This window comes from Amblyraja radiata, chromosome 8 (assembly GCF_010909765.2).
Source record: "Amblyraja radiata isolate CabotCenter1 chromosome 8, sAmbRad1.1.pri, whole genome shotgun sequence".
Classification (NCBI taxonomy): domain Eukaryota; kingdom Metazoa; phylum Chordata; class Chondrichthyes; order Rajiformes; family Rajidae; genus Amblyraja; species Amblyraja radiata.
Genome location: NC_045963.1, coordinates 65,096,250 through 65,119,583, shown reverse-complemented (window position 1 = coordinate 65,119,583; position 23,334 = coordinate 65,096,250). Strand labels below are relative to the sequence as shown.

The 23,334-nt window shown below is 48.4% G+C and overlaps 1 protein-coding gene and 1 long non-coding RNA gene across 3 annotated transcripts in view; one reads left to right on the top strand and one right to left on the bottom strand.

Moving 5' to 3' along the window:
* The first annotated feature begins 1,764 nt into the window (after positions 1-1,764).
* LOC116976324 lies at positions 1,765-17,923 on the top strand. Its single transcript, XR_004412930.1, has 3 exons — positions 1,765-1,801; positions 10,516-10,517; positions 17,910-17,923. It is a non-coding gene; the product is annotated as an uncharacterized LOC116976324 (long non-coding RNA).
* The window catches only part of ptk2b (protein tyrosine kinase 2 beta), a 115,653-nt gene continuing 94,826 nt past the window's right edge, over positions 2,508-23,334 (bottom strand). The window contains exons 22-31 of one of the 2 annotated variants that reach the window (XM_033026102.1): positions 20,003-20,117; positions 17,597-17,668; positions 16,253-16,369; positions 14,586-14,735; positions 11,624-11,650; positions 10,346-10,370; positions 9,197-9,243; positions 7,810-7,953; positions 6,662-6,742; positions 2,508-3,523 (exon numbers count right to left, since the gene is read on the bottom strand). In XM_033026102.1, coding sequence (XP_032881993.1) covers positions 3,308-3,523; positions 6,662-6,742; positions 7,810-7,953; positions 9,197-9,243; positions 10,346-10,370; positions 11,624-11,650; positions 14,586-14,735; positions 16,253-16,369; positions 17,597-17,668; positions 20,003-20,117 — 994 coding nt within the window. In that variant the 3' untranslated portion in view covers positions 2,508-3,307. The remainder of the gene's footprint in view (positions 3,524-6,661; positions 6,743-7,809; positions 7,954-9,196; positions 9,244-10,345; positions 10,371-11,623; positions 11,651-14,585; positions 14,736-16,252; positions 16,370-17,596; positions 17,669-20,002; positions 20,118-23,334) is intronic. The other variant, XM_033026103.1, reaches the window with a different exon arrangement.

Sequence of the window (23,334 nt, the reverse complement as noted above, 5' to 3'; positions counted from 1 at the left end):
GCTGTACATTGGGAATTGGAAAAGAGGGAAGAACTTAGGAATGTTAGGATCACCAGGATTGAGAGGGTTGTTGGGACTGCGGGCGAACAAATATCAGGGCCCAAAAAGACTTCATTCTGGGGTATGAAAGAAGTGGTTGCTGAGATAGTTGGTGCATTGGTTTTACTTTTCCATAGTTCTCCAGATTCAGGGAAGGATGCACGAGATGGAAATTTGTTGGGTCAGAGCAAATCCAGGTATGCCGACCCAGGTTTGAATTAGATCTGACATTCCGAAAGGGGGAGTCGGGTGCTGCGGGGACCAAGATGATCAGTTGTTACTGAAAGTTTGCAGGTGAGTAACATTAGGCTTCAAAACTTTTATATGCTTTGAAACACTTCACATCTGAAATCAATACAAATACAGCACAGGGTCGGGTACAAGAAATAGATTGAGACTAACCCAGTTGTACAGCGTCACATTCTGTTTTTACTTCTGTGTGACAAGGAACAGCAGAAAATGGCACTGGATTCTCCGACATTTACCTGATCATTCCAGCAGCCTTTAAAACCAGAAATCTGCAGCCATTTCCAGCTTGATGTCAAATCCTGCAGATGCTGCACCACCAAAATAAAACCATGGAGATAGTCCTGCGGTGTCAGGCACATCTAATGGAAGGTCATCAACTTGAAACCTTAGCTCTGCTTCTCCCTCCACAGATGCTGCCTTACTTGACAGATCATTTCCAATGAACCCTGTTCTCAGTTACTTTATCTCATGATGCTTGGTCCATTTACCTTGGAGCAGAGAGGTGAAGAGCATACACTATATTGTGGTAAGTGAACTAATGAGTGGTCTAGAGTGGGTCGTATAAAAGTTTCCCCATAACCAGCTGTGAATAAAAGCTGTGAGGACACAAATTTAAGGTGAGGGGGAAATTTAAGGGAGAACCTCGTCACCTAGAGAGCGGTGAGTACCTGGAATAAACTGCGTGAGAATTTGGTGGAGAGCATTTCAGTCTCCATTTTCTCTTGAATGCTGGAGGTTGAGGGGAGACCTGATAAAGTATATAAAATTATGAGAGGCATAGACAGTCAGAATCTTCACCCCCCCCCCCCCAATATTTCTGTGCTGCACTGTTTTATGTTCTAAAACATGTCTCAATGAACACTGGAATTGCTCAGGCATAGAAGGTAATGCAACAATGCTGGGAGATGTGATTAATAAGGATAGGTGGGCCATTAGTCAGCATGATGCTGCTGGACAAAATTGCCTCTTTCCATGCTGTATGACACTATGATGCTATAGCAGAGAAACAGGGCCTTCTGTCCAACTAATCTTTGTTGACCGTAGCCAACAGAACTGTGGGTGGCCCATATCTATCTAAACCACCCACCTACGTACCTGTCCAAATGTTTTTGAAATGATGTGATTACTATCTTCCTCTAAAAGGTTTTCTGGTAGCTTGGTCCATATACTCAGCACCTTATGTATGAAAAATCTCCTGTTCAGGTCACCATTAAATCTTAGAGGTGTAGATGCATGGAGCTGGTTTATCAAGTCCGTGTCCACATGAAGTAATCCACAATGACCACATACTCCCACCCATCTTTCTCTAGCATTTCCATCTCACTATGCTCAGCAGGTCACAGAAAGATTATTGTCGGACGTGATAAAGATTAAATGCAGGTGCAGTGTTCCAAAGACGAGAGGACTTGGTCAAACCACACTAAATCGCATCACCCTCACCAGTGTTGGGTCTTGAGTGGTAAATGTAAATAATGGAGGGTACAACTGTGGGAGCTGGAGAGCAGTGAGGAAGGTCGTCTGCTGCTGGGTTTGAAGTATCTGCTGTGTGAGATGTTGGGGAAGATCACATCAGCAGATGAGCCCTGATGACTTGGTGCTCAGAGGTCATGTCACAAGGCTGAACCGGGGAAGTCCAGAATCACGTCTGGTCACACCAGCTGCGGTCCACAGATCAGGGAGAGTAAGGTGGAAAGAGAACAATTCAAACTCTGGGCCCAGTTATACAACCGGATCCAAGTCCACACACCAGCATGATGTATCAGGTGGCTGAGATGTCGATGTTAGATCAATGGCACAGATCACTCCTAAGTCATGCCGTAGGAACAGAATTAGGCCATTCAGCCCATCGAATCTACTTCGACATTCAATCATGGCTGATCTATCTTTTCCTCTCAACCCCATTCTCCTGCCTTCTTCTCATAACCTTTGGCACCCTTACTAATCTGGAACCTGCCAATCTTCACTTTTAAAATATTCATTGACTTGGCCTCCACAGTCGTCTGTGGCAATGAATTCCATAGATTTTCCTCCTCATCTTTCAAAAGATACGTCCTTTTATTCTGAGGTTCCGCCTCGACATAGACTCTCCCACTAGTGGAAACTTCCTCTCTATATCCATTATGTCCAGGCCTTTCATTATTCAGTAAGTTTCAATGTGGTCACCCCCCCCCACCTTTTCATCCTTTTAATTTCTATTGAGTATAGGCCCAGAGCCGTCATATGTTGACCCAATCATCTCTGGGATTATTCTCCTAAACCTCCTCTAGACCCTCTCCAATGCCAGCACATCCCTCCTCAGATGTGGGGTCAAAAACTTCTGATTTACTCACCATCCCAGCAGCCCTGAAGTGAATACATTTCTGAATACATTAACTGATAGTTGCTCATCTGCAAGATGAGGTATCTTGCAGCCACCAAGTCTCAGGTCTTCAGCAGTCATCACATCCGTGCTTGGCTTTCGCACTTCTACCTTTATTGGAGAAAGGAAATATCCAAGAACTCAACACAAGCCGAGTTTTTTTTTCCCCCAAAATCTTTTTGTGTTGAGAGGCGAGGAATGAATGGGCAAGGCGTTTCACATTTGAGCGAGATTCCTGTTGGTGCTTCACCTGCCGTGGTATTTACAAATGCATCCATGATGTTGGGTGAAAGCGCTCAGAGACATTCATTCTGGCCTCGCCAGACAATGCCTGGCATCTCCCGTCTGGCACTTTATGATTAGGTATTTCTAGGTGCCTTAGGATTCAAAATGACAACACATCAGGAAACATCTGGCGAAGCGCAGAATCACAGTGTATGGTATCACAGAGAGCTAAATGCCAAACGGGATCAGTTAGATTTAGAAGAACCCTCCACCCTCCAAACACAAGCCGCCAGGTTTGTGTTCAGACAATGCCAGTGTTCCCCTCCCCCTGGGGAGTGCCCCTCGCCCCACGCTCTAGGACTAATCCCATGCAGCTTGGGTTGCGCTTAGGTCCCCTTTCTCCAGGCCTGCAGGCAGTGAGCGGGAGGGCCGCGGTCAGTCGGGGATGGGCTTGGCTTCTCCTGAACGCACACGGGCCTGATCCACAGCATCCAGCAGGTTCTTTGTGTCCACTGCCAGGGTGTGCGCGGCTGTCAACATCTGCTTCTTGCACTCTTCGCTAAGCGAGGTTACCGAGTTCTGCTGGGCCAGCTTCATCTTGCTTATCAGATCAGCCAGGTCCTTGTTTAGGAGCTTCTGCGTCCCCTCGATCTGGAAGAGATGGGAAACTCTCACCCTCAGTCACACAATTGGCAAACACAGGGCATGGAACTCCCCTGGGGTCTACTCCTGTGGTAACAGTTGATTTATTTTTAGAGATACAGAGCAGAAACAGGCCATTCGGCCCACCGAGTCCATGCCGACCAGTAATCACTAGCACTATCCTACACACTAGGGATAATTTACAAGTTTTTTTATTGAAGCCCATAACCTACAAATCTGCACGTCTCTGTGGAGTGTGGGAGGAAACCAGAGCACCCGGAGAAAACCCACGCAATCACAGGAAGAACGTACAAACGCCACACAGGCAGCACCCATAGTCAGGATCGAACACGGGTCTCTGGCGCTGTAAGGCAGCAACTCTACCACTGTGCCACTTGCATAGTCCAGATGGGATGGCCAATTTCTGCGGCAAATGTTACGGTTGTGAATGGAGGTAAATGCTCCTCCTCACCCTCCAACCCAGGGGCTGCCTGAGTGGGCAGTGAAAGTCTCCAGAGATGTGTCTGAAGCTTTGCACAGTTTGCGTCATCCAGTTCTGTCCATAAATCATTCTCAACGCCTGATATTGATCAATCCATCAAATCAGCACAGTGAAGCAGCTGGTAGAGCTGCTGCCTCACAGCCCTGGAGACCTGGGTTTGATCCTGACCTCAGGTGCAGTCTGTGGAGTTTTCACGTTCTCCCTGTCACCATGTGGGTTTCGTCCAGGTGCTCTGGTTTCCTCCCACAACCCAAAGACATGCGGGTTTGTCGGTTACCTGGCTTCTGTATATTGACCCTAGTGTTTTGTGGGATGGATACGAAAGTGGGATAAACATAGAACTCATGTGAATGGGTGATCAATGGCCAGTATTTCCATGTTGGCCTGTTTCCATGTTGCGTCTTTCAATGAAATACACTGGCCAGGGAAGCCAAAGAGGGCCCAGTTCTGAGAAGTATTAGGTGATGGATTTAGGGAAGATAAACAAGGAAAAGGATAGGACCTTGGAGAGCAAACTCATCGACCTATAGAAACATATACAATTCTTAAGCGATTGGACAGGCTAGATGCAAGAAAATTGTTCCCGATGTTGAGGGAGTCCAGACCCAGGGGTCACAGTTTAAGAAGAAGGGGTATGCCATTTAGGATAAGGGGTAGGCCCTTAGGACTGAGATGAAGTCTAACTTTTTCAGTCAGAGAGTTGTGAATCTGTAGAATTATCTTCCACAGAAGGCAGTGGAGGCCAATTCTGGATGTTTTCAAGAGAGAGTTAGATTTAGCTCTTAGGGCTAAGGGAATCAATGGATATGGGGAAAAAGCCAGAAGGGGGTACTGATTTTGGATGATCAGCCACAATCATATTGAATGGCTTGAAGGGCCGAATGGCCTACTCCTGCACCTATTTTCTAAGGAGGCAGGAGGATAGGTGGTCATGGTGGTGACAGAGGGTACAAGAGCAGGGATTTTACGCCAGAACAGGCCACAGTGAGGGCAATGTGCGCAGCTGTTGGGAGGCCGCAGAGTGGTTGTGACCTAGGTTGAGTTATAGTTAGGACAATGTCTGACCGGACTGGGGGATGGGGAGATTTAATTGGCATGTACAAAATAATGAGAGGCCCAGTCAAGGGGAACAGAAATAACTAATTGACCTTCACAGAGAGAGCAGTAACTAGGAATTTCTGTTTTATTTGTAAAAGGTTTAAAGGATAATCGAGGCCAGTATTTACACAGGCTATCACAGATAGAGGTAAGTCACACCTCTGTGGGAGATGGGAAGATGTGGCCAGTGGTGGGATCCCATTGGTAGACAAGAAAGCTGAGGAAAAACTTTAAGGCAGCATCTATGGAGCAAAGTAATAGACAATGTTTTGGGTCGAGCCCCTTCTTCAGATTGATGTCGGGGGGGGGTGGGGGGGGACGTAAAAGAAAGGAGGAGGCGGAGACAGTAGGCTGTGGGAGAGCTGGGAATGGGAGGGGAAGGAGGGAGAAAGCATGGACTACCTGAAATTAGAGAAGCCAATGTTCATACCGCTGAGGTGTAAACTACCCAAGCATATATGAGGTGCTGCTCCTCCAATATCCTCACTCTGGCCATGGAGGAGACCCAGGACAGAAAGGTCGGATTCCGAATGGGAAGGGGAGTTGAAATGTTGAGTCACCGGGAGATCAGGTTGGTTATTACGAACTGAGTGGAGGTGTTGTGTGAAGCGATCATCAAGCCTGCGCTTGGTCTCACCGAGGTTGATCATACGCTGAATAATCCAACCACATTTTTGTTTGGAAGTGGAAAGAAATAATAAAAATTGCATTCATTGCAATGTGTAAAAAGAGTTGAGATACTGTATTATAATTTTGCTGCATGTCATTACTCATTGGCCATGCACGGCTGCAAATCGGTGTCAATCTGGTGGACCATCTTCCTCTAGTCATGGGGGTGGGGGATTGGGAGGGGCCTCACAAGTGGAACAGCTTAGGGCCTCTCTTCATCTAAATCCGGCCCTGGTCTGACCTGAAAAGTCAGCTATCCATTTTCTCCACTGATGTTGCCTGGCCAGTTGAGTTACTCCAACATTTTGTGTCTGTCTTCGGTATATCCCAGCATCTGCAGTTCCTTCCTACTCCGTTCCACCTGTCCTCCTGCAGAACTCAACACAAAGTGCTTGAGGAACTCAGCGGGTCAGGCAACATCTAGTGGGAATGAACAGGCAATGTTTCAGGTCCGGACACTTCTTCAGACTGATTGTAGTTGGAGAAAGCTGGAGGAGAGAGGTGAGGGCAGGACAAATCATGGCGAGTGATGGGTGGATACAGGTGAGGGGGGCTTGATTGATCGATGGATGTAGTTTCAGTGCACAGTTGGAACGGGGTCGCTCTAGGTCTGAGATTGGGCCAGAAAACAGAGTGCTGGAGGAACTCAGCGGGTCAGGCAGCATCCGTGGCGGGAAGTGGACAACTAATGTTGTGGGTCAGGACCGTTCTTCAGACTGAGCAGACTGAAAAGAGATTGGGCCATCGGGAGATGAAAGCACACTGACTTCATTTGGAAACATCTCAGTGCGTGGGGATAACGATAACGAACACACCTCTCATGGAGGCCCACCTCAGAGAAAGAACGCAATGCTGGGACTGCCATCGGCGAGACTCACCTCTGTCCGTGATGAGGCAGGCAGCTTCGGCAAGAGCTCGTCCACACTGCTGGTCAGACGCCGAAGATTCATACCCACGGTCTGGGAGCAGGAAGGAAGATGTCAGGAAAACAGAAGGATTCATTGGAAAAGCCACGGCAGCAATGGCCATTCATATTTGCTTCTTTACAAGTGGTTTTGCTATTATGTGCTATTATATGATAGTTACGCTCCTAAGAAACCTCACAAAATACAAATTTGTGTTTTAAAGACTATTGTGTCCATGGAGGAAATGTGTTTAGGTGCCAGAGACGTGACGTTCAGACTCACAATAACAAAGTTACTTTTCTACGGCAATAGCAATTTTTGGTACTACAAGCCAAATATTATAAAGGCTGCATGTTACATTGTTCAATAGAGTATCCTTGCACAAGTGGCACCAGGTTACAATTGCTTGTCAATTTTAATGACCACTCATGGTGAAACTGACAGACTGTGTTCTCAAGAGACAATGGTGTCTGATTTCTGTAGGGAAGTTCCTACACTGTCCAAGACATATCAATTCTCCGCATTTACAAAGTATCTTTTACATGGACCCACTAACATCACCACAGTTAGGCCAGGTTTAGTGGCTGAATGGCCTCCTCCTTTGCTAAACCCCGGCCTTGGTTTGACTCTGAGTTGTCCGCTTCAACCCCAAGCTTGAAGAGGCAGTGTGTTGGACGAGACATCAATGCAAAGTCCCCTGAAGCTCTTCATTCAACTGACTATAACATGGCTGAGTGCTTAGCCTCTGTTCCTGGATACAAGCTCTGTATGAGATGTCAGGCTAGGTCCTGGTAGCCTCTCTGCAGGGATAAATGATCCCCTAACACCACCTCAAGAGGAGGCTAGGTCCTCTATGTCCTGGCTGAATTCCACCTTCAAACCATCTCACCATAAGCCGCAGATGGTCTAGGCATTCACCCTGTGGTGGTAGGGCACCACCAGTGTGTTCCCTCTCAGCCATGAGGAGCTCCCAATGGTTCAATGGTTCTTTATTGTCACGTATGCACAGCACGGTGAAATTCTTTCACACAACCCACAAATGCGCAGCCGCCACAGTTTTGGCGGCACGGTTGTGGGGGATGTGGCGGATCTACACCACACCTGCCGCGCCAACCCCTCACCTTCACCAGGTGGATGTACTCATCCGTCGGCAGCTGGTACACCTGGTTCTTCAGATGCAGCACGGCCTTGACCAGCTCCATGACCAGGGGGTACACCTTGTCATCCGTGCGGTCCAGGTTGGCTGTGGGAGCTGCCTGAATCGGCTGAGCAAACAAAGCAGGGAAGGGATGGGAATAAGCGCAAGTCAAGTTGTAGTTCCTCACATTAGTAAAAACAGGCTTTGGCACTCTCACTGAGGGGAGAAAACATCAGCGGACAGAGACTGGGCTGGAAGACCTTCACTGGGGAGGATGTCAGTGGACACGGACACTGGACTGTGAGACTCTTACTGAGGGGGGACGTGAGTGGACCTGAACTGGGATGTGAGACCCACACTAAGAGGGGGGAGGACATCAGTGGACATTGGGCAGTAAGACCCTCACTGCGGGTGTGGGACATCAGTGGACATGGCCATGGAGCAATAAGACTATCACTGCGGGAGTAGGACATCAGTAGACATGGTGACTGAGCTGTGAGTCCCTCACTGAGGGGGACATCCATGGACATGGCCACTGAGCTCCGACACCCTCAGAGACTGGGGTTTATTAATAGACTTGGTCATTGGGCTTTGACACCCTCCCTGAAGGGGGGCATCAGTAGATACAGAGTCATTGGGCTCTGAGACCCTCAGTGAGGTAGGACTTAGTGGACATGGTCCCTGAGATCTGAGATCCTCATTGAAGGGGACATCAGTGGACGTGGTGACTGAGCTGTGAGACCCTCACTGAGGTTAACAGGATGAAGCAATGTCTTTTGACCAGATCCATGTCAGTGTTGAAAGCTCACATACAGCTGCGCACAGTGCGGTGCTCGGGGTGCTGGAGGGACCCATCCAATCGCCACATCCCAGACTCTGCGTGAGTCCCGGCGTGCTGAGTTATGAGCGGTGGTCTGGGAGATCCAGGCCGGCTGGCACTCCCTGATGGGTTGGTCTCCAACCTCTTCATTCAACTAGCAGAGCACTGGTGAACAAACGCCAGAGGCACTGTCACACCTTGTGGGCACCGTCCTAACATGGCTCGGTCAGGAGGTATTGTGTAAAGCAGGGCAGATACTGGGAGATCATCAGTAGCTGTCTCAGTCCACAGACTGTCTCAGAGTACAGGCCGCGTGAGACAGACTGTGTGTAAAACCAGACAGTGTGGGACAGACTGTTTCAGACCACAGGTGGACAGTCTGTGTCTCAGACCACAGGCAGACAGACTGTATCTCAGGGCCCAGGCAGACGGACTGTGTCTCAGAGCTCAGGTGGACAGTCTGTGCCTCAGACAAAAGACGGACAGACAGTTTCAGGGCACAGGTGGACGTATTGCCGCAGACCCGGCTCACTTTGTTCCGAACACTCACCGGCGGATTCTTCCTCGGAGGTTTCTCTGGCGCCACCGTGAACTCAGCTCCAAAGAAAAATAATTGACATTAGTCAATGCCAAGAGTAACACACACATTTCTAGACTTTTAGAGACACAGAGTGGAAACGGGCCCTTCAGCCGCAAAACCACAATGACCAGCAATCACCCCGTACACTAACACTATCCTACACACTGGGGACAATTTACAATTTTACCGAAGTCAAGTGACCTACGAGCCTGCACATCTTTGGGATGTGGGAAGAAACCGGACCACCTGGAGAAAACCCATGTGGTCACAGGGAGAACGTATCAACTCCGTACAGACAGCACCCATGGTCCGGGTCGAATCTGGGTCTCCAGTGCTGTAAGCTAGCAACTCTACCGCTGTGTCATAGTGTCACGTGCACATACACACATACACAGACTGGTAGACACACACAGACACATGCACACACACAGATTTCACCACTGGACACCTGAAACAAACTCAAAGATTGGGGTCCAGAATCTGCCCACAATTCCTAGACACACAACACTGCCTTCCGCTCCCCCCCCCCCCCCCCCCCCTAGTCTGAGACCATAGAGAAGGTCTGAGCCCTGGCATTCAGACACTGGAGATCCTAAACACACTGTTCCAAACTTGCTGCAGTATTAAATACATTGTCATTGCTATTGCCAAATGAACTGGAGGTTGCATTGGGGAATGTGATTGATTGGGAACAGGAAAGGGTTTAGGAATAGGATTGGAAACAGGATTGTTGGGTGGAATGGAAAGAGAGATTTGGAAATAGGATATGGATAGGAAACAGTTTATGAATAGATTTGGGAACAGGAAGGAGGTATGGGATTGGGATTGGGATCTGGAAAGGGGTATGGGAATGGGAATGGGAAGAGGAAAGGGGAATGAGAGTAGGATTGGGAACGGGAAGGGGAAGTGAGAATGGGATTGGGAACGGAAAAGGGTAAGGGAATGGGAATGGAAACAGGAAAGAAGTCTGGGAATGGTGGTTGGGAGTAGACTGGGAACAGGCTTGTAAGATCCCACATGGTTTCAAAGGCCCTGACTACCCCTTTGCCACACAACCGCTCTGCAGACAGTTCCACAGGACTAAAACATCTCAAATAATTCCCATGAAGTGGTACTTACTGTAGCACGACTCCGGGTCACTCTCCTGAAAAGAAAAAGGAGAGTTGGGTTATCTCAGCAATGATTAGCTTACTTAACTCCTAAAAGCCCTGAAGTCAAATAGGAAACAGATCTGGCAGCTCAGAACTGGGTCTCTCAATGGACCATAGAAACATAGAAAATAGGTGCAGGAGTAGGCCATTCGGCCCTTCGAGCCTGCACCGCCATTCAATATGATCATGGCTGATCATCCAACTCAGTATCCTGTACCTGCCTTCTCTCCATACCCCCTGATCCCTTTAGCCACAAGGGCCACATCTAACTCCCTCTTAAATATAGCCAATGAACTGGCCTCAACTACCTTCTGCGGCAGAGAATTCCAGAGATTCACCACTCTCTGTGTGAAAAAGGTTTTCCTCATCTCGGTCCGAAAAGATTTCCCCCTTGTCCTTAAACTGTGACCCCTTGTTCTGGACTTCCCCAACATCGGGAACAATCTTCCTTCGTCTAGCCTGTCCAACCCCTTAAGAATTTTGTAAGTTAAGCAAAAAATGGTCACCCCACAATCTGTCACCTCATGACCCTGTGTACCCCCACGCACCATTAGAGTCATGGCATGGGATTGACCCTGGGCCAGTTAGGGGTGCAGAGGGCATGCAGGTTTAAAACATATCCCATTACACCAGCAGTACTAGCGGTCAATGCAGAAGAGACAGTGGGGAAAGATCATAAGTTAAGTTAAGTGATAGGAACAGAATATGGCCATTTGGCCCATCAAGTCTACTCCGCAATTCAATCATGGCTGATCTATCTCTCCCTCCTAACCCCCATTGTTCTGCCTTCTCCCCATAACCTCTGACACCTGTATTAATCAAGAACCTATCTATCTCGGCCTTATATATCCACTGACTTGGCCTCCACAGCCTTCTGTGGCAAAGAATTCTACAGATTCACCACCTGAAACTGAATGTGGGTATTGGCATTAGTCCAGATGCTTCACTAATGTTCTTGGTCTAATACTGGGACTTATTTTATGACAAAAGCTGAATGAACATTGAACTTATCTGGTCGGTGCTGTGCAACAAGACGTTAGAGGGGTTGGTTGGCTTTTTACAGGTTAACACCCATTATGTGATATATATTCAGTCACACACCTCGGCATTGTAGAGAACAGTTAAAAAGTTGAACTGCTGCAATAACAACAGTGGCAGTCTCTGCAGGCTTACATCTGTCATAATTTGCACATCAATTAACATACTTGACTTTGAAAGTAAATCACATTGAAGAAAGAAGACTTACGTTTTGGGACTGGTTTTCATTTGGAGCCTAAGGGAGAGAGAAGAGCAAAAGTGAATTCTAACACGGTCCTAACAAACACATGGAAAAGCAATCTGGTTTGAACAAAACAATCAAGAATATCCCTGGATAGACCCAAAATGCTGGAGTAACTCAGCGTGTCAGACAGCATCTCTGGAGAAAAAGAATAGGCGTTTGGTAAGGGTGTCAGGGGTTATGAGGAGATAGCAGGAGAATGGGGTTGAGAGGGAAAGATAGATCAGCCGTGATCGAATGGCAGAGTAGACTTGATAGGTTGAATGGCCTAGTTCTGTTCCTATAACTTATGAACTAATGAGATGATGTTTCGGGTCAACCTTTCTTTAGACGTCTTTTTAAACATTGTGATGTTATCTGCCTTAACTACCTCCTCCGGCAGATCGTTCCATATACAAGTCAAGTCAAGTCGAGATGTGCAGTGAAAAGAAAGTGGCAATGCTCGCGGACTTTTGTGCAAAAAGACAAACAACCAAACAACCAAACAAACTATAAACACAATCATAACACACATATACCTTTACATCATAAATAATGGAAGGAAAAACGTTCAGTAGAGTTAGTCCCTGGTGAGATAGGCGTTTACAGTCCGAATGGCCTCTGGGAAGAAACTCCTTCTCAACCTCTCTGTTCTCAACGCATGGCAACGGAGGCGTTTGCCTGACCGTAGCAGCTGGAACAGTCCGTTGCAGGGGTGGAGGGGTCTCTCATGATATTGTTGGCTCTGGAGTTGCACCACCTGATGTATAGTTCCTGCAGGGGGGCAAGTGAAGTTCCCATAGTGCGTTCGGCCGAACGCACTACTCTCTGCAGGCCTTCTTGTCCTTGGCAGAGCAATTCCCAAACCAGATGGTAATGTTCCCAGACAAGATGCTTTCCACCGCCGCTGCGTAGAAGCACTGGGGGATCCTCGGAGACACTCTGAATTTCCTCAATTGCCTGAGGTGGTAAAGGCGCTGCCTTGCCTTACTCACGAGTGCTGAGGCGTGTGATGCCCACGTCATATCCTCGGAGATATGGACTCCCAGATATTTAAAACAGTTCACCCTATCCACAGGATCCCCATTTATCCTCAATGGAGTGTACGTCCTCGGATGATGTGCCCTCCTAAATCGGTGGGCGGCGCGACTTTCGTCAGCAGCGGCCTCTGCGTTTTTATTATTTTATGTCTATGTTTTTATGTAGTTTTTGTTATTTTTTGTTGGGGTATGTGTGTGGGGGGGGGGGGGGGGGGGGTGGTGTGGGGGGGGGGGTGGGGGTAACTTTTAAATCTCTCCCTGCACGGGAGACCCGACCTTTTCTTTGTTGGGTCTCCGTTGTCGTTGGGGCTGCAACGAGGAGCAGCCTCCAACAGGAAGACCGGGGGCTGTGGTGCCGACTACTCACCTCACCGTCGCGGAGCTGGCCGAGTCCAGAGCGGGTGGAGCGGTGGTGGACGCTGCTGCGACCCGACCCCCGGAGATTCGGTGGCTGCAACTGCGGGTCTGGCGGACGGCGGCACCGGGAGCCCGCTGGTCCCTGGAGGGAGTCCGCTTTTCAGGGCTCCCGCAACGGCGACTTCTCCCGCCCGAGTTGCGGGGTTGAAGAGCTCCTGGAGCGGGGCCTTACAGCATCGCCCCGCGAGGCTTGGAATGGCCGCGGGACTGCGAGCGCACGCCGGGGGCTCTAACATCAAGAACCCGGTGTGCGACCTTGCATCACCCGGCTTGGCTTTAATGGCCGCGGGACAATCGCCATCGCCCGCCGGGGGCTTTGACTTTGACTCTGACATCGGGGGGGAGAGTGCAGTGGAGAGATACGTTTTTTTGGCCTTCCATCACAGCAATGTGATGGATGTTTATGTAAATTATGTTGTGTCTTGGGTCTATTTGTTTGTAATGTATGGCTGCAGAAACGACATTTCGTTTGGACCTCAAGGGGTCCAAATGACAATAAATTGAATTGTATTGTATTGTATTGTATTGTATTGTATTGTATTGTAAATATAAAGTATACCTACCACCCGATGTGTAAAAGTGTTTCCCCTTAGGTTCATATTAAATCTTTTCCTCCTTGCCTTAATTCTATGCCCTCTGGTTCTTGATTCCCTGAACCCTTGTCCTATGGTTCTTGATTCCTAAAGAATATGTTCTCTGGTCCTTGATTCTCGTCAACTGTTTTAGAAACATAGAAACATAGAAAATAAGTGCAGGAGGAGGCCATTCGGCCCTTCGAGCCAGCACCGCCATTCATTGTGATCATGGCTGATCATCCCCTATCAATAACCCGTGCCTGCCTTCTCCCCATATCCCTTGACTCCACTAGCCCCTAGAGCTCTATCTAACTCTCTCTTAAATCCATCCAGTGACTTGGCCTCCACTGCCCTCTGTGGCAGGGAATTCCATAAATTTACAACTCTCTGGGTGAAAAAGTTTTTTCTCACCTCAGTCTTAATGACCTCACCTTTATTCTAAGACTGTGGCCCCTGGTTCTGGACTCGCCCAACATTGGGAACATTTTCCCAGTATCTAGCTTGACCAGTCCTTCTATAATTTTATATGTTTCTATAAGATCTCCCCTCATCCTTCTAAACTCCAGTGAATACAAGCCCTCTGTATGCTATATTCCCCATCAACATGCAGCAGAATTATTCCATGGACTGTCTCCATCCTGAGTAAAACCTTGCAAGGTGCTGTAGTCACACATTGCAAGTAATAAAGTGGTGTCAAAGTGCCACAGAAGGCTGTGGAGGCCGTCAATGGATATTTTTAAGGTGGAGATTGATCGGTTCTTAATTACTTAGGGTGTCAAGGGTTATGGGGAGAAGGCAGGTCGAGAGGGCAAGATAGATCAGCCATGATTGAATGGCGGAGTAGCCTTGATAGGTGAATGACCTAATTTGGCTCCTACAACTTATGGACTTATGGTGTGATCATGTGGAGCTCCTTACCAGCAGCTTCTCTTCCTTCTCCAGCCACTTCTTATCTTCAGCCATTTCCCGTTGTTGCTGCTTGATCCTCTCCTGGAGCTTGACCTGTTCCATCTCCCAGAGCTTCTGGGCATCTTCTTTGTTGTTAATCTCTCCGATGAGATCCGCTTCCTACAGGCACAGGGAGATGGTCAGACTTTCCCACAAATGTGAGAGGAAATGTTGCTGAGTTTGCGGTCTTGGAGCAGAGGAGGTCATGTGAGAACATGACAGAGGTTTAGTTTTGTTTAGAGATACAGCATGGAAACAGGCCCTTCAGCCCACCAAGACCAAATCAACCATTGATCACCCGTTCACTAGTTAGAGGGCAGCATGGTAACGCAACAGTAGAATTGTTGCCTTACCGCTCCAAAGGCCCGGGTTTGATCCTAACTATGGGTGCTTGTCTGTCCGAAGTTTGTACGTTCCCCCCATGACCTGCGTGGGTTTTCTCTGGCTTTTCCGGTTTCCTCCCACACTCCAAATACATACAGGTTTGTAGGTTAATTAGCTTGGTATAATTGTAAATTGTCCCTAGTGTGTGTAGGATAATATAAGTGTGCGGGGATCGCTGGACGGCACAGACTCAATGGGCCTGAAGTACCTGTCTCCGCATTGTGTCTCTACACTAAACTACAAAACCTGTTTATCTTGGAGTGGAGGAGGCCAAGGGAGGTTCGGTTTAGTTTAGAGATACAACGTGGAAATGGGCCTTTCAGACCACCTAGTCCACAACAACCTTTGATCACCCATTCCATCTTATCCCATTTTCTTATTCATTTATTACATTACTATTAACTTGCATCTTTGGGACGCGGGAAGAAACCAGAGCACCCAAATGAAACCTGCGCGGTCAAATTGAGAATGTGCAAACTCCACACAGATAGCACCCAAGGTCACGATCGAATCTGGGTCTCTGATGTCATGAGGCAGCTGGTCTACCAGCTGCAGGTGGACAATATTATGAGGGGGAGGGTGATACAGTAGACAATAGGAATCTATTCCTCATGGCAGGTCTAAAGCAGAGGGCAAACTTGGGGGAAGACATTTTTCGTTTAGTTTAGTTTATTTTGTCGGAGGATGCAACGAGTAGATAATATCCCGTAGCTCTTCTCTATGAAAAACATCAGGAGGTCACCCCCTGCCCCAGGCCACGTTTTACTGCTCATCAGACTGTCTGGTTGGTAGGATCATTCCAAGTACACATCGCCTACAGTTCAGGGGTACTTGACTGGTAACTGTGGTTGGAAACTATCAAGCCTCTAAGTTACAAGGGGCAGCGTACTCTTCCTTTACTAGGAGGTTGGTTCTCTGAGTTGGTCTGACATTTAACCCAGACAACACACACATGCATGCACGCGCACACACACACACGCACAGATCACGCACAGATCACAAACACACACACACACGCACACACACACACGTACGCACACGCACACACACGCACAGATCACACACAGATCACACACACACACACACACAGATCACGCACAGATCACAAACACACACACACACAGATCACAAACACACACACACACAGATCACGCACAAATCACAAACACACACACACACACAGATCACGCACAGATCACACACACAACTACATCACCGTAGCACAAGTCAAAATGCAAGCAGGCTGCTCTTACCTGCATACTGAGTCTTCTAAATGGTTTTGTGGGGTGAGTCTTTGTGGAGTCACCCGGTGCCTCACTACTGGGTGAGCAAAGTATGTGTGGTGAGCTGGCACAGAGGGACTCTGGAACCTAAGCAAGGACAGACGGCACACAGAACAAAGCAATCAGCCACATGGCAGCGCACACAGGTAAAGCACACGGGACACGCAGAGCCAACATACTGCTGGTTCGGCCACAGTGGACCAAAAGGTTGTCTACCCCTCTCTCTCTCTCTCTCTCTCTGATTTCTTGGAGTCCAGCTGGCAGGGACACTCAACGAGCATAGACGTCTGGAAGCGAAGACTGGACAAGCGCACACTGAAGATGCAACAAACTGGTGTCATCTCATGTAGCATTGCTGCAATAGGATATGGTGCCGGCTCACCTGTGGGAGATCCAACACCTACTCAACCCCTTATCCACTTCACCATGTCAGGTCTTGAACCTGCCTGCACCACCCCTATCCTACCTCAGCCATAGAACACTATGGACCACCTCTACCATAGACTTATTTTCTAATTGTGTCATTTTTTACTGATGTTCTTTTTCTTTTTACTGTTCTTTTTCATTTCACTGTTTTGTTAGCATTTATTTGTAATTTATATATAAATTATGTTTGTATGTGCCTAAGTATATGTGCCTATGATGCTGCTTTCATCGTACCTGTACCTCGCCATACTTGTGCATATGACAACAAACATGGCATGGCTTGAATTGAAGTCTCAAATGTTTCCTTAATTCAACATGGCCCCTCAGAATTAGTGTAACAACTGTCTTCCTCAGCTGAGATCCAAGAAAATGTCCCTGGGCACAAATAAAGCTTATTTTCTCGACCTGTACGGTTTCTTGTGGACTTATGGTGTGGTGTTCCCTGAATCTGTTATTCTATCTCTGGATCTCTGGTGAAGCTTGCTTCCTCCTGTATAGCCCTCCTGAAATAGGTCAACACCACACCAGGAAGTCAATCCCCATAATATCCGCTGGAGCTGAGATAATGTGGGACTGAGCTTTACGTTATTTTAGCTGCATGCAAAAAAAGAATTGAGAAGACGTTCATAGTATCTAGGAGCAGAATTAGGCCATTCGACCCATCAAGTCTACTCCAGCATTCAATCAGGGCTAATCTATCTCTCCCTATCAACCCCACACTCCTGCCTTCTCCCCATAATCCCAGACACATTGCCGCTGTTTGAGGTGAAGGAGGGAAACGCATTCATACAGATGTTTGACCGACCACAAGCCCTTCATGATCTGGGGTTTCCACTTGCAACGGCCAGTTTAACCAGTGGATACAGGCTTCCTCAAGCTGTCACCTACTTGGAACTGAAGTCCTGGATTCAAGAAATGCATTCCACGTGGTTTCATTGTAGATCCTCTCGTTCTTGATGGCTGGAACAGATACCAAATGAAAATAAATTTCATTCTATTCACAAGCAGATGACGGAGTAGGCAAATCTGACCCTCAAACCTGCACCGCCATTTACTATCCCCATCGTTGATTTATCCCAAGCTTCAACTCCCCTTCTGTGCCAGATCCCAATCGCACTCAATCCTCCACTGATTGGCCACTGAACCTGGTCTCTGCGAGACAAAATTCACCACTCTGTGTCGTTAGCACGTCCCATCACAGTTGGGACCTCTGTTGTTTGTGATATATATATATAATATATATAATAATATAATATAATATAATATATATATAAATGACTTGGAATATAGATGGTAGACAAAAATGCTGGAGAAACTCAGCGGGTGAGGCAGCATCCATGGAAATAGGCGACATTTTGGGTCGAGACCCTTCTTCAGACGGGTAGGTTAGAAAGTTTGCAGATGACACCAAGATTGCTGGGGTCACAGACTTTAAAGAAGGTTGTCAAAGTGTACAGCAGGATATGGATCAGCTGCAGAAATGTGTAGGCAAATGGCAGATGGAGTTCAATTGAGTGAGTGTGAGGTGTTGCACTTTGGGAGTTCGAATGCAAGGGGAAAATATGCAATTAGTAGCAGAACCCTTATCAGCATATATGTACAATGGGACTTGGGGACCAAATTCATAAGTCCCTGAAAAGTCGTAATAGAAGAGTGATAAATAAGGTATATGGTATGTTTGGCTTAATATGGTCGGGGAATTAAGTATACAAATTAGGAAGTCATGAAGCAGCTTTATAGGACTTTGGTTAGTCTGCATTTGGAACACTGTTGCCCCAAAACAGGAAAGATATGGAGACTTTGAAAAAGTTGATGTCTGGATTAGGGGTATTAGCTACATGGAGAGGTTGGACAGACTTGAGATTGCTTTCTCTGGAACACCTGAGATTGAGGTACCAGATAGAAGTATATAAAATTATGAGAGGCATAGATAGGGTGAGAGGGGCAAAATTTAAAGGAGATGTACGGGTCATGTTTTTTTCAACGGAGGGTGGTGCGTGCCTGGAACGTGCTGCTGGGGTGATGGAGGAGGCAGATATGATGGTGGTATTTAAAAGACGTTTACAATACAATACAATACAATTTATTTGTTGTCATTTGAACCTCATTGAAGTTCAAACAAAATTTGGTTTCTGCAGTCATACAACAAGAAAAGAACCAAGACACAACACAATTTACACAAACATCCATCACAGTGAATATCCTCCTCACTTCGCTTCGGGTCTTGATGTTGGAGCCCCCGGCGGGCGCTAGCAAGACCTGCGGTCATTAAAGCCGCGCCGGGCAATGTAAGGCCCCGCTCCAGGTCATTTTCAACCCCGCAACTCGGGCGGGAGAAGTTGCCGTTGCGGGTGCTCCGAAAAGAGGTCTCCCACCAGGGACCCGCGAGCTCCCGATGTTACCATCCACCGGGCCTGCGGCTGGAGCCCCCGAAGCTCCGGAGTCGGGTCGCAGCCGCGCGCCACCACAGCTCTCCATGCTCCGAAGCCGGCCAGCTCCATGAAGGTAAGTCCGCAGGCTCCGCGACTGGAGCCCCCAGGTCGTTCCAGTTGGAGGCCGCTCCACAGTGCTAGGCCCCAACGACAACGGAGACCCGACAGGGAAAAGGTCTGGTCCCCCGTACAGGGAAAATATTTTAAAGTCCCCCCCCCCCCCCCACACATACCCAGTTAAAAAAACACTATAAACTACACACAACGGGACAAAGAAAATTAAAAAGAGACAGACGGACTGCAGAGGCCGCTGCGACGTGGGTCGCGCCGCCCACCCAACAGATAGGCACATGAAAATGCAGGAAGTGGAGGCATATGGATTATGTGTAAGCAGATAGGAAACAGCACAGACATTGTGGGCCCAACGGCCTGTTCCTGGGCTGTACTGTTCTACGTTCTATGTTCTAGGTAAATTAGCATAATCTTCTAACAGCCTTTAGTTTTATAGAATTTTGCTTTTTGGAAAGTGGCAAAAGTAACCCCATTGTGTAAAAAAAACGGGAGGAAGAGGGAAAACAGGGTGATTAGCCTGACACCACAAGTAGGAAAGATATTAGGTGAAGATCCTCGACAGAAGATTGTTCCGTCTGATGAAGGGTTCCCACTCGAAGTGGGAGATATTCCTATCTCCAGTGCTGCTGCATGACCCGCTGTGTTACTCCAGCATTTTCTGTCTACCTTAGGAAGGATACTGGAGTCTATAATAAAGGAGATTCGGAAATATCAACAGAATAGCACAGTTAACATGGACTTCTGTAAGGGAATGGGGCGGAGCGCCTGTTTCTGTGCCCAATGGCGCTACCTTGGGTGGGGGTTCGTTGATGGCCAGCGTGATCTCGGGGTTCCTCGTGGTTATTCTGCGCTCAGTCCAGTACTTGCGCTCCTCCCGCTGCTCCACTTCCATCTGGTGAATGTCACTAAAAGAGAGGACAGAGATGGTGAGACACCACACCACACACAAACCCAGCGACACACAGACCAGCTCAACACACTGCAACCACAGCAACACTCAGATCAGGTGCAAAGGTGCTTGGGAGTGGTAGTGCAGGATTCCCAAAAGGTTAGTTTGCAAGTCGAATGGTAATAAGTAAGGCAAATGCATTTATTTCGAGAGGACTATAAAAACAGGGATGTAATGCTGAGGCTTTATAAGGCACCGGCCAAGACCTTCATAGGCCCCCCTCGGTCATGACTGACCATGGATGATGCATCTTAGTTGTTGGCTGCTTGCTCCAAACCTCGGCTAGAGCAGCGTCGCTTGTGGCTGAAGAGACCAATGTGGGAGTGACAGTCTCTGTGGCAAAGGTCACATTTGTGTGTGGTCTCTGGTCTGTTGAAGTTGCTGCGCTCCTTTCTGCGTGCCCACTTATCTGCCGCTGCGTTCAACAGTTTCTCTTCCCCCGTTTTGAGATGCTGGTTCAGGGCACCTCTCCACCTCGTGCGGTCAGCTGCAAGGCTCTCCCAGGACTCCACATCGATCTTGAGGGCCTTCATATCTCTCTTGCAGGCATCCTTGTAACGTAGCTGGGGGCGGCCGATGGTTCTCCTCCCAGATGTCAGCTCTCCATAGAGGATGTCTTTTGGAATATGGCCATCCTCCATGCGGTGGACATGGCCCAGCCACCGCAATCTGTGCTGCCTGAGTAGAATGTACATACTGGGAAGGCCAGCGCGAGACAGGATCTCGGCATTGGACACTCTGTCTTGCCAGGATATGGCCAGGATACGGCGGATGCTTCTCAGGTGGAAGGTGTTGAGTCTTCTCTCCTGCCTGGCATATGTAGTCCATGTCTCACTGCCGTACAGCAGCGTGTTGTTGACACAGGCGTTGTAGACCGCCATCTTTGTCTTCACTGTCAGCTTTGGGTTGGTCCACACTTGAGTTGTGAGGCAAGCGAGAGATGTAGCTGCCTTCCAGATCCTCTTATCAATATCTGTGTCCAAGGAGAGGTTGTCGATGATGGTGGAGCCGAGGTACGCGAACTGATGGACGGCATCAAGTTCGTAGCCGTCGATGGTGATGACAGGCGGCGCCTCTGTATCCTGCCCCAAGACGTTCGTCTTCTTCAGGCTGATGGTCAGCCCGAAGTCCTTGCAAGCCCAATATAAGCAGTCCATCAGTGACTGTAGTTCCTGCTGGGTGTGGGACACAACTGCAGCATCGATATCAAACAACATGTCTCTGATGAGAGCTTCACGTACTTTTGTCTTTGTTCTGAGGCGGGTGAGGTTGAAGAGCTGCCATCTGATCTAGTACGCAGGTAGATCCCCTCTGTTGCAGTGCCGAAGGCATATTTCAGGAGCAGAGAGAAGAAAATCCCAAAGAGTGTGGAAGCTAGGACGCAGCCTTGTTTGACGTAACTGTGGATGTCGAAGGGCTCCGAAAAGCTGCCATTGAACTGCACTGTCCCCTTTGTGTTGATGTGGAAGGATTCTATCATGCTCTGCAGTTTTGGCGGGCAGCCGATCTTTGGCAGAGCCGTAAATAGGCCATCTCTGCTGATGAGGTCGAACGCCTCGGTGAGGTCAATGAAAGCAACATACAAGGGCATCTGTTGTTCTCTGCACTTCTCCTGGAGCTGGTGAAGGGAGAAGACCATGTCTACTGTTGACCTTCCAGCCAAGACCACATTTGGAGTATTGTGAGCAGTTTTGGGCCCTATATATGAGGAGGGATATGCTGGCTTTGGAGAGGGTCCAGAGGTTTCTGAGAATGATCCCGGGGATGACTGGGATGAGAAGGGGTTGAGATCAGCCATGATGGAATGGCAGAGCCAAATATGGGCCAAATGGCCTAATTCTGCTCCTAGAACTGATGAACATGAATTTAGTACAACACAACCCAGCACCATTCAGACTGCTACTCTGATGAAGGGTGTCCTTTTGACCCTGAAAAATAATATGCAGGATGAACTCAGTGGAGAAGGAGGTATGATTAATGTTTTGGGTAGAGACCCTGCATCAGGAGCAAGAGTGTGGTGGGGTGATGGCCAAGGTGAGGGGGAGGGATGAGGCAGAAACTGGTGAGTGATAAATGGAACCAAGTGAGGGGGCAATGTGGGCAGATGGAGGCAGGTGAGGGGTGGAAGGGTGGAGGCTAGAAGGTGTTAAGTGGAGATGCTGGAATCTGACAAGTGAGGAAAGTGATGTGGAATCAAATGAGGGAGGGCTGATGGGCAACTGGTCACGGGTGGGCAAGAGGATAGGAGTTCTAATAGGCTGTGTGTGGGAGAAGGCCACATGGAATCAGGTGTGAGATGGGTAAAGTGGGTAAAGGGGCAGAGACTGACCGGGAGGGGCACTGACCACTGAACTGACTGCTGCTCAAGAGATGTTTGGCACTGCGCGCTGCACTCACCACTACCCATGCTGCACAGGCAATACCCAAAGTACACGGGCACCGCTACCCACATCACCTGGGCACTGATCACACCATCTGAGCATTGACTACCACCCGCAGCAGACAAGGACTGACCACTGCCCTTGCCACCTGAGCAGTGTCCACGGCCCACACAGGTATCACCTTCTAGCCTCTATCCACCTGCCCACAGTACCACACCAAACGGGCACAGGTAACTATCCTTTTCTTCATGGGCACTGGCTTCCCTTGCAAATTTTTAGCTTGCACCAACGTAGCAATGTTTACTGAAGCCCAATGTTGAGTTTCTGATATAATGTCACTCTTTAATTCAACATAAAATTGTGTGTAATTGTGTGTTCATAAATATAAACGGAACATTGCAAACCCTCGGTGGGTCAGACAGCATCTGTGGAGAAGGAACGTTGACGGAATGGGGCTCGTGGTCACAATGGATTTCCCACAGAGGAATCTCCGTGTGGAGTATTACTTAGTATACCATGCATGTGAGGCTCATCTCCCACTGGCCCCCAAAGAGCAGGAACTGAAAGGAGGAGGGAGATGGTGACACCGGTGGACGCTGGACAAAGGGCAGGTAGGAGGAATACTTGGTGGGGGGGGGGTCTAACCTCCCACGCATTCACGGTCGGCTGCAGCCCAACCATTCAATGTGATCATGTCTGATCATTTACTGTAAAATCAGTACCCCATTCCTGCCTTTTCCCCATATCCCTTGATTCCTTTAGCCCCCAGAGCTCAATCTAACTCTCCCTTGA